We start from the raw sequence: 12,128 nt of genomic DNA on the forward strand, positions 1-12,128 counted from the left end.
TTGGGGGACTGGCAGGTTGAACTTCCAATAGAAAGTCACTGCCAGTCAGGGTGAAGCCATTGCAGTCTTACAGACTGCATCTGGCTTCACTTATTCAGAACACAGTGGAAGATTTTACCAAGGTAGTCTGTAGTCCTGCTAATAATTATTAGAATTAACTTTTTTTTCAAATACCAATAGACACACATTTTCATGTTGCTAAAGACATTCAGCACTTTCTCTTTTATACAGCAAATTATATAGTACTAGAAAAATATATCCCATTAAAGTAATAACATACATAATAATCCAGAAGTGTGATTAGATGACTATAATGAAATGACACACTTTATGTCAAATTGTATGGTAAATGATGGATTGCTTTCAATGTCCTTTCATTCCACACAGTAAGCTAATGTTAGGGTTCCATTGACATTTCCTTTTTATAGGTACAGTACTGTATGTAACATTGTAACAGAAACAATAAGTTCTTCAAAAGCAAATTCATTATGTTGACCTACAATGTATGTGACTCAGTCCACAAAACAGAATGTTAGTGTGGGTGGAAGTATATATTATTTTAATTGCAGAATGCTAAATGGACATTATTGAAATTGTTTCACATAAGATGCTTTATTTTAATAGGTATACAAGTAACTTCTCAGGAAAAGGCCAGTTATTTGGGAATAAATCCAAACAATATTTGAGTCTGTAATAGACTTGTTGGCAGGCATGTTATAAACAATAAGTTTCTAAACCTGAGCACACAATATGGTTGGAAAGCTAGCAACTCTTTCTAATGATGTATCCTTCATTTTGTAATAGCACTTTTATGTTTAACAAATACAGAACTTGTGCTACAGTACTTGTGCCGCCCTAGAAAAATCTTAAATTGTACTGTCTGACAAAAGTTTTCTTAAACAATATTTAAATATGTAGCCTGTGAATGCCTGAACTGTATGTGATAAGGAGCTATTATTTACATATACAGTATAGGTATACACATTATTAGAGTTTATTCATAAGACGACACAAGTTGTTTGCAGCACCGTACATATGGCACATATTAGAACAATACAGGGTACAAAACTAAACATTACAGTAACTGAGAAATGAAAACAGAGCAAAGGTAACAATTAGCAGCACAATTCTTAGTACACAATACAGCTGAGATGCAGGGAAGCAAAGTAGTTGTCCACATAGTACCAGGCAGAGGCAGAACTCTGGGAGGCAATGGAGTCATCTGCCGCCGGGCTCTTGCTCCCAAGGGGGCACCTCTCCTCCCCATCAAGTTTGAATTAGTTAATTGAAAGCAGGTGGTATTGCTAATGTGGCTGAATCCTCCTTCTAACATCATTTTTACAAGTATCACACCCTGTATTAGATCCCATGACCTTACTGGAGACAGACACCTTACTGATTGAGCTATTTGGAGGGGCACCAATACTTATCTTGCCTCCGGTCAACTTGGATGAACTTACGCCACTGGTACCAGGTGAAGATGAATAATTACGATTGAGAAGAAAGGAGGGAGCCCACATGGAACCTGGACAAACATGCATAACATGTGCCAATATCCAGTGCTCATAGTAGGAATTTAAAAGTGGGGTATGGAAATTTGAACACCTCTATCCCCCAAGGCATTAGAGATATTGAGAATTTGTTTAATTTTAGATGAGATGCACAATGTAGCAGGATGTGTTGAACAAACTTTGCACAATAATCACAAGCTTTCTGCTTTCTTATCTGTTCCCTTTGTCTGTCACTCACTCTCCTCATGTGTCCACATCTGAATCCTTTACCCTCCTACTCGTTGTCTTCTTTGTGTATGATCACCTGCATCTTTTTCTCCATACTAACTTAGTGGTCATCAGTTTGGAAAAGGTAACATGCATTAGAAGTGCCGTCTAATACATAAAGGACCTTATTCAGGTCCTTTCGCTCCCCCATGCATTCGGATTGGGGGACCAATGTCTCACGTCTGCACTTGCACAGATGCCTTTCTGTGCACGTGCAGATGCAGGGTGCATGCGGCCACAGCAAACAGGGTGTTCACTGGGATCACGCACCACCCAGGATTGCGGGCGGGCGGTATGGGCGTGCTGCAGGGAGCTGGGTGATTTCCCCATGGGATCTCCCAGCGTTTCATGGGCATTCCCATGAGAGCACTGGGTATTCCCATGCAAATCGCCCGGTGACGCCGGTGTGGGGGCGGGCGGGCAGCTGGCAGTCAACTGACAGTCAACTTCATCCCGAGAGTGCACGCATATCTAGGTGACCTGAAAGTCACTTAGATATGCGTGCACCTTCGCCATCATTCGATGGTTGGTGACCATCGAATGGTGGGAGTGGTTCCCCCTAGCCTTCAATGGATGATTATGTTTAACATCCATTAGCAGCCAGTGCGGATGAACCCACGCTGCGAGGGGGGACATGCAGCCCGGCATCCGCTGGGCGGGGTTTAATGGACTGGCAAGGCTGTGAATTTGCAGCCTTGTGCTTGTGAGTCAACCAGAATAACCCCCAAAGTGTAGTTTCTTATCAATAAAATAAGTTGTTACCCTCTTTAGGGCCCACCATGTGCACTTTTATGTTTTCTAAAGGGACACTAATACTAGGAATGGAAAAGGGTATTTCTTAGACAGTTACATAAATCAGGGCAAAAACCTAGTCACATCAGCATATACACATGGGTGATAACATACAAGCTTTAGTGTCAATTCAAAACCAATGTCAATCACTGAACAATTTTATCTTCAAATTACAGCATTTACTAAGCAGCAGTTTTGATTTTAGAGTTTTCATTTTGTAGTGCAGAAAATTCTTCTTTCTCACAGCAAAGAGTGGGCTCGGTCAGATTTTGTGAGTATAACAGTAAAGGTTATTTTGGTTCACTGCTTCTGACAAATTCCATCTTAGATTGACAAAACCATGTGCACTGCAGGGGGGGGGGCAGATGTAACGTGCAGAGATAATTAGATGTGGGTGAGTTATTTTGTTTCTGTGCAGGGAAAACACTGACTGCTTTATTTTTACACTGCAATATAGATCTCACTTTGAAGTAAAACCCCACCCAAATCTAATTCTCTCTGCACATGTTACATTTTCCCCACCTGCAGTGCACATGGTTTTGTCCATCTACGAAGGAATTTGTCAGAAGGAGTGAATTAGAATAACCCCCATTGTCCGGACCCAATCTTTCTACCCTTTATATCAGGATTAGCACATATTCATACTGGAAGGGACTCTATTGGCAGGCAAAAATAAGTGGGGACAGCCCTACCATGTCCCATTGGAGATCAGGAAAGGGGTGGATGCTACTCCATTGGCTAATCGAAGGGTGTCAATCATAAAAGGTACCTGAATCCAGTCAAAGGTCTTACGTATGAAACCTAGTGGTAAATTTACTAAGATGGGAGATCTATTGAAAATGGGATGTTGCCCATTGCAAACAATCAGATTCTATCTACAGTAATATCTTCTAGAAGGTGCTAAATAAGCAGAATCTGATTGATTGCTATGGGCAACATCCCACATCCAATAGAACTCCCTTCTTAGTAACTTTACCTCCTAGTTTCTTGCCAAGAGAGATATTATAGAAAATAAAGGTCCAGGTCATATTTTACTTCTCTCTACAGTAGGTAGTGAAAACTTAATGATGTGAGCACCTGATTCTTATGCCCCGGCAGCTACTCCAAAGCCCACATCCTTCTGTTTTATTCTCTTGTTGCTGGACATTGATGAATCAGTAACTCACTTCAAGTAACTATACAGTATGCTAGGCATTCCCAACCTCAAGGCACACCAACAGTGCAGGTTTTAGTGATATCCAGGCTTCAGCACAGATGGTTTATTCAGAATCCCTCAGATACTAATTAAGTCACCTGTGCTCATGCCTGGATATCTACAAAACCTGCGCTGTTTGGTGTGCCTTGAGGACCATGGTTGGGAATGCCTGCAGTATGCTAGTAGATAGGAAGGTTGGGAAATCCCATAGAGATGGAAAAAGTCCCTTTAGAGGTGATGTTCTCTTACCCATCTGAAGATTTACACCTGGTCTGAAAGATCTGGTTTACAGTTAGTCATATGGTGTACAGTCATTGAGTTGACACACAAAAGGTCAACATGCATTGGGTCAACCACTGAAGGTCGACATGGCTTGGGTCAACACCTGAAATAGGATGACATGCTTAATGTCAACATGGTCAACACAATAATTAGGTCGATAGTGTCTAGGTCGACAGTAAAAAGGTTGACATGGGTTTTTCAGTTTTTTGCTGAGCCGACATTTGTGGACCTACCATCAACTAGGGCGTGAAGGGAGAATAGAATAGTGCAGCCGGAGCATAGGGAGCACAGTGAGCCACGCGAGGGTATGTGGTGCACCGATGCGGTGTCCATGTTGACATTTGGTACCAAAAAAAAAGTGAAAACCCATGTCGATCTTTTGACTGTCGGCCTAGACACTCTGGACATAATGCTTATGTTGACTTTCCATTCATGTCGACCTCGAGCATGTCAACCTATTCCACGTGTCGACGTAAGCCATTTTGACCTTCTGTGGTTGACCTATTGTGTGTCGACATTTAAACCCTGTCGGCCTTTTGACTGTCGACCATATGACTGTCTATTATGAGTCAGTCTATGATCAGTCCGGATACCTGCCGTAATGCCCGTTACACATCATAGCAAATGCCGTAATGGCTGTTGCACATTATATTGCACTCCATAATGTCCATTACACATTATTCTGCAAGCTGTAATGCCTACTACATATTATGTCATGCACCGTAATGCCCATTACACATAAGGCCACACACTGTGATGTCCATTATACATTGTGTCTCACACCGTGGTGCCCATTACACATTGTGGCACATACCATGATGCCATTAAACATTGTGCCACACACTGTGATGTCCATTACAGATTATGCCACATAAGTACTGCTTACCCACATGCTCAATGATCAGGCTTCATGCTTGGTGCCAAGGGGATTCATGGTCATTGCCAAGGAGGAATTACATATTCACTGCCACGGGGGATGGGGAGGGATGCTCGTTGCTATGCCCTTAGCTTACAAGTAAACACTTCTCCACCATTATATTTGGCACCCACCCCCAATCAGTTATCTCGTCTGCAAACATTATACTGTATGCAATATAGTTCATCAGGATGGCTGAACGCACCCTTTTACCTTTTGGAGTGCATCTACTGTAGCACTGCATCCCGGCTCCTCTAGCCAGTGACAGGTCCGAGTGCAGGGAAGGGAGGGAGATAGGTAGCATGGCTCAACCTTATAACTGAGAGCCAAGGGTGGTGGACAACAGGAGAGAGGAGGACAACAGAAGGCGGGTGGCAGGCGACAGAGGGTGGGCGGTCAGGGTGGTGGGTGGGTGGTCAGGGTGGATGATGCATAGCGGGCGGGTGACAGGAGTCTGTCTGTGGCACACACCGCACAGTGTGCACAGCGTCAGCGACTCTTTCGGCGTCGGCAGTGTCAACAGGCGGACGGGGCCTGTGACGTCCGCTCTGTCTGTGACCGACTCCCCTGCTCCCCTGTCCCTACGGCTTCCAACGACACGCTGTTCTTACCTTCGGTGTTCCCAGCAGGTGATCTTGGACGGCGCTAGTGCTCCGGAAGGCTGGTAGGAGATTGCCGGGTCGTTTGTATATACAAAAAACTTGTGGTACCCAGCCCACAGCATTCTCTTTTATGGTACGAGCAATTGTTTGCTCTATATGAAATTGGTTTTATCATCATTTTATTAAAATTGTCATTTATGCACTATGCAGCGCCCCTCCTGTCCTCTTTTTTGACAGATCCATTGTTTGCTCCCAGTCCAGGGAGTCTGGAGGAGGCTGCAGTCCTAAATTGGATTTATTGCTCACTTGTTAGAACGTTCTGGTCATCAAGTTCTCTGAAATTGGCTGGAGTAGTTACACCTGTCAGCGCCGCTGGTTCACTACCCGTTGCCACACACACACACACACACACACATTGCACACTCACACACACATTGGGGTTAAGGGAAAAGCTCGCCACAGTAGGTCATATCACCGGCACAGCGGGGTAGAATGGATGTTACTGCACACATGCAAGGTGATCAGCCCAGCGGGGTTCGTCCACCAGCCGCCGTCGGTATATATATATACATTATATATATATATATATATAATGTATTGCCAAAAGAGTACAACTACAATATACAATAAAATAAATATTCCTGGTTCACCTGACATATCTGAAAATTTCAAAATTGGTCTTCTAGTTGTATGACACAGAGGGTGAAATTTAATAGGATGATAGATGTAGAAAGTGATATATTTGGTAAGAAATCTCCAGTTGTTTTAAAGCGGCAATCATTTACACTGCAAAATCAAACTGGTTTTGACGTGTAAATGGTTGCCACTTTAAAAAAAAAAAAAGGACCTGCAGGCAGTGGCAAACGCAGGATTTTCAGAAGGGGGTTTCCAGAGGGGCGGAGCAAAGCACAGAGATGGACACTTAGGTGACCCAGTATATGCCGGGTCAGTTAAAGTATTATAGATAGACCAAATGTATATAAATAATAATAATATTAATAATATATATATATATATATATATATATATATACACACACACATATATATATATATATATATATATATATATATATATACACACACACACACACAGGGGCGTCAACAGCAGTGTAGACCCCTGGGCATAGCAATGTATTGGGGCACCTACTGATCCTCCAGCAGTAGGGGTGGGGGAAGCTTTGATGTCCCACAGGTGGTAGGGGGTATTATATCAACCGCTCAGCATGTAGGGCCTGGATCAGTAATTTCCACTAATTACCCCTTTACTGCACAGATGGTGGAAGATGGGGTGGGAGAAGGGGGCATTGGGCTGAATGAAGGGGCCCTGATACATAACTTCCAGGGTGGTAGAGAATGTTTAATACGCAGAGGAGGGGTGTATACTGGAGTGGGCTTATTATTCACAATTTTCTGGTGGGAGGACAGCTTGCTTGACTGCAGATATTTCCAGTTCCCAGAAATAGATTTCTTAGATTTTAATGGTGTGGTACCCCCAATTAGAAGCTGCCCTAGACTATCGCTGCACCACGGAACCCAGCAGTAAGGGGTTAACCGGGAGCGCGCGAAGCCAGGGTAGTGACGCTGACGGACAGCCTGGGTCAGCGAATCAGGAAGGGCCGGATGTGAAGGAGGAGGGGGAAGTGAGAGACACGTGAGAGGAGACTGAACGGCGTGGAGAAGAGGGAAGACGACGGGGACCGCAGCGTGGAGGTGAACGGAGTCCGGGGAGAGAGAGGCGCCGCAGCTGCAGTGAAGGTGACTGACCTTCATCGCGAGACCTGGGGAAGCGGCGGCAGGAGCCGAAGACGCCGGGAGGAGCAGAGCAGGAGTGGCGCGTCTGAGTGCGGCAACGCTGCAATCGCAGCGCCCACACTAGAGTGCCCCTGCAGAAGAAGAGGAGACCAGCGCCAGCTCTACAGACGGACGGGGACCGGATCGCGACGGGCAGGAGCCCGCACCTTGCTCCAGAGACTCAGGTACTGTCCATGGAAAGGCCCCCCGGCCGGCACCCCCGCTAACACTCCCTGCCACCAACGGAAATAACCCCTAAATGCCGTAGCCCCAAGCCGGAGCCCCCGCTAACACTCCCTGCCACCAACGGAGGTGATCTGAGTACCGGAGCCCCAAGCCGGAGCCCCGCTATCACTCCCTGCCACCAACGCAGACCCCTCCCAAGGAATAGGAACCCTCTACCGGAGCCCCAAGCGGGACCCCCCCTTCAACACCTTCTATTTTCCCCGACCCAGTCTACCTCAGTAAAGGAACCTCCCAGTTCATCTACCCGGATTTACCTTGTTCCCCTTGTCAATTCCCTGAGTACCTGCAGCCTCAGGGAAGTTTGTCGCAATCCTAGTTAAGCAGAGTACTGAAATTACTCTGCCTGTTTAAAGGACCTCAGTCAGGAAAATCTCACAATTTGCCATACTCTTGTCCTGCATTACATTAGTTCAACTTTAGAAATACTGCCATCTTGTGGTGAAAAGTGAGCATTGCCGAACTTCAACTTTTCTCCCTATTCCCCATACTGGATTTACCTTATCCCTCAGGAAATATTTAGCCAGGGTGTGTGCCAGTCAGAACATTTATTTGGCGATACATCCACTGTGTCTGTTTAATTGTTATGTGGTACGTTGTAATTTGTCTGTTACATGTCATGTTGAGTATCCTGTAGATTATTGCACTAATTCTTAGTGTCAGGTTGTTTGGGTATTGCATAGCCGAGTGAGTAGACTGTCGCCTGTAAGGACCCAGTTGGCGGTCAGCAGGGTCAGTTTATCCACTCCCCAGTATACTGGAGACTATCGGGGACATTGGTTCGCCGATAAGTAAGTTGTTACCAAACCTATTGTTGTTAGGCACACATTGTATATTCGTGTCCTATTTGCACTTAATAAATATTGCATTTGTATCTGACCGAACGCCTTACTCTGGTTCTTACGGAGGTGTGGTCTTCCCGACCGGCGGAGCGAAGAACCTGCGGAGAGAGGAGTTAACCGACCCTACGTAAAGGTACGACCCCTTACACTCTGTTTGTCACAATGGCATTAAAAACTAGAGAATCCCACCTACCAAATGGTACTGGGGACTAGGGGATCAGAGTTCAAGAGGCAGAGCAATCTACCAATGAGAATATAAAATGACATACCAGGTGTGTAGCTGGAGCAGTAACCAGCTGCTGGAAGGCTGATGTCTCTGGTTCTGGGAACAGGAGAGACAAGCTACTAGTGTTCATCAAAGGGGGAGAGTCCCAGCTTTTGGAATCAACCTTTAGAAAAACTTTAAGTCAGACAGAACCTGAAATATCTGACTGGGAAGAGCAATCAACTGGCTTGGATGGGGACCAGTGCTTTGAAGTCAGATATCTCCAGTTTCCGAGGGCCGATTTTTAAAATTCTTGTACCCATGGAAAGAGGGGACCCTCAGCTATCAGCCTAGGGCCCTTAGACTCCTGGGGGGGTTTCTGGGTACTCAGAAACCCCCCCCTGCGTGCGCTGCAGGGAGATTTCTTACTTAATCTCTCACTTTCTGAATCTCTCATTATATTAAATTTCCCCCCAAAGCATCAGAAATACAGTAGTAGACACATTATTATTATTATTATTATGCATAGTAACAAATAGTCACATTTTGCTTTCTATACTAGAAAGCCAGCCCCCCCCCCCCCCCCCCCCCTCAGTCCCCCCACACACCCCAAGTGCCATTCATTACAGTATTCTAGTTATATTTTAGCAAGTAAACTGCATTCTTCTTCTCTGAGCACATATTCTGCTTTCTTCTGCTAATTTTGGAAAATATATTTGCAGTCCCTGAGTTGCTTGGAAAATGAGCAGGCCTTTGCTTTACAGATTATCCTACCAGATGGTCTGAGTCTTTGCTGGGTTCAATCCTCCTAAGCTGCCAAGATACGCATTAATCTGTATATCACAACAGCTACAATGATTTACATAGTGTTTATAGGTCTATGTCAAACATATCCTTTATGTTATAGAATGTTCTGATGGCGCTGAAGATTAAAGTACCCACCACCCAGGTAAAATACCTTTTTTTTTTAGAAAACAATGTAAATTCTAAATTAACCTGTGATTTTTTTTAGTACTTTAATAAAATGAATACATTGTAATAAACTAATGTAAAGTCATTGACATATTGCTAATTTAGCAACTTTAAAAGAAAAATACAGACATTGTAACATAATTATAATTATTTACTATGGGCTTTTTAATTTTAATGCACATTTTATACATTATGCAATAAAACACTTAATTTTCACTTAAGGCTAAAGCATTGACAAGTTGATTTTATGTTTAGCATACTGTATGCCAAAGGGTTTATTACTCTTTAATACACAATTGTAATGACTGAAGTCCAGATGGTGTGTTTGGAATGACAAATCCAGTCACTTCACATTCATGTTGGAAAGAAACGTCAGTCCTGTCTTAGTGGTATTTTAATTGATGCCATTTAACGGACTAGGTTTGTATAATATACTTTTTTTTATATTTAGTGGGAAGAATGCATCATTTTCAAAGTATCATTCTCCTTATGAGTTATGTCTTTAATTTAAAAATACAAATATCCTTTGCTATATTATGTATAGGTACAGTCAATTAAGGAGCATGCATGATATATCGGAAATTCCGCTATATATTGGAGCACAAAAAAAAGGGCCTACTTTACAGTACAGGTTGAGTATTCCGAATCCAAAATGTTCGGGACCAGAAGAATTATGGATAATGGATTGTTCCGTATTTCAGAATATTTTTATATTTCAATGAGGTATCTTGCATTTATGTTGTATAGACACATCAACCACATGAAATACACACAAATACTGTATATTTTGTTTGTGCATAAAACAAGGTTTCAAAACATGAAACAAAGTTTGTGTACAATCTCAGGTACTGAATTTAAATGCCAAGCAATTATTTTCTTGCACACATATAGGGCCAGTTACATATCATGTCATCAGTAGTGGTTTTGGTGAAAAAAAAATCATTTTCTGGAATGTATGGTTTTACAGAATAATTTGGATAACGGATATTTGGATAAGGGATACTCAACCTGTAATATAGTTTCCATTGCTTTCACTTCTCATTTTGGCATTCCTATCTGTAATAACTCTGATAGTTTCTCTAATGTTGCTATTGGCCTAGTCTTTACTGCTCTCTTGCGCGTCTGCTCTGCAGCATTGCTTCTAACTGATATGCATACTGTGATGGATTCATGGTAACTCTTGTTTTAGGGATTGCTTGTTTACAGAACTCTGACATTGTGTTGCTTCCAGCCCTGGGCTCAAACACCTCGGGTGAAATGTAATAGGGTTTGAGAATCAGAAAATGAGAGATTGGTAAAAAATCTCAAGTTTTTTTTAATGCGGCAATCATTTGCACTTCAAATGAAACTGGTTTTGCAGTGTAAATGATTGCCGCTTAAAAAAACTGGAGATTTATTACTAAATCTCTCACTTTCTAGTTACTAGTTACTCTCATCCTATTAAATTTCTCCCCTAAACGTTGAACCCACAGCCTTAAAGATCACTCCCACATGCTGACATATAACTTTTCGGTAATTCCCACTCTATCTCTGTGGTATTCTGTATTGTATTACCTGTATATGGGTAAAGACTTCTTGCAGCATCCCCTTTACTATAAAGATATGTAAATGGGGACTACTCCCAATTTTCTCTTTTCTTTAAAGGTCCACACTGGATGACTTTGCCCAGCATGTATGGACAGCGATTAAATGAAAATCGCTGGCTTTAAAATCACCCAGTGCTTACACACAATGAGTGATTTTCCCCCTGGCCAGTGATTTTCACAGGAGGTGGATGACTTTCCATAGCATCTTTTTATGTATATTCTATTCATTTTTCAAGCTGTCATCTCTGCATGTAGTTGTGAGCTCCTATTATTAACCCTCTGATATACCCGCAATTGTTATGGGTGATTTAAACATCCATATTGAAAAAGTCACATCTATAATATCTCTTATGGCCTCTACCAATGGAAGATTCCTCTACACATGAGGAAAGCTACGCCTGGATCATATTTTGTCTAGATTTATGCCCCATCCTCACATCATCTGTTTCTCAACTGCAAGCTCTTCTCCATTAGTTTAAGCTTTCTGCTTATGAAATGTACCAAACCTTTCATACAGTATACACAGAACTTTCAGATCTTTTATTTGCGGTCTCTCCATATTTTCCTACTTTCTTTTGTCCTCGTTCATGGCACACAAAAAAAACACAATGGATGAGATTTAATAGGATGATGGATTCAGAAAGTGAGAGATTTGGTGAGAAATCTCCAGTTTTTTTTTAAATCGGCAATCATTTACACTGCAAAATCAGTTTGATTTGAAGTGTAAAAAAACTGGAGATTTCTCACCAAATCTCTCACTTTCTGAATCTCTCATCCTATTAAATCTCACCCAATGGGGGAAATGTACTAAGTTGTGTATTCTACTTCACATGTGATGTTGCTATGGGCAACCAATCACACCCTGTCTACTATCTTCTAGAGGGTGCTAAATAAATAAGAAGTAGCTTCTGATTGGTTGCCC

General features: G+C 42.7%; 1 protein-coding gene across 1 annotated transcript in view; it reads left to right on the plus strand.

Moving 5' to 3' along the window:
- The first annotated feature begins 9,542 nt into the window (after positions 1-9,542).
- Positions 9,543-12,128, plus strand: part of TMEM244 (transmembrane protein 244) — a 44,563-nt gene continuing 41,977 nt past the window's right edge. The window contains exon 1 of the mRNA XM_083174683.1: positions 9,543-9,597. Within this exon, the coding sequence (XP_083030809.1) occupies positions 9,565-9,597 (33 nt within the window). The 5' untranslated portion in view covers positions 9,543-9,564. The remainder of the gene's footprint in view (positions 9,598-12,128) is intronic.

Source organism: Crinia signifera, chromosome 3, assembly GCF_055691185.1.
Source record: "Crinia signifera chromosome 3, ASM5569118v1, whole genome shotgun sequence".
Taxonomy (NCBI): Eukaryota; Metazoa; Chordata; class Amphibia; order Anura; family Myobatrachidae; genus Crinia; species Crinia signifera.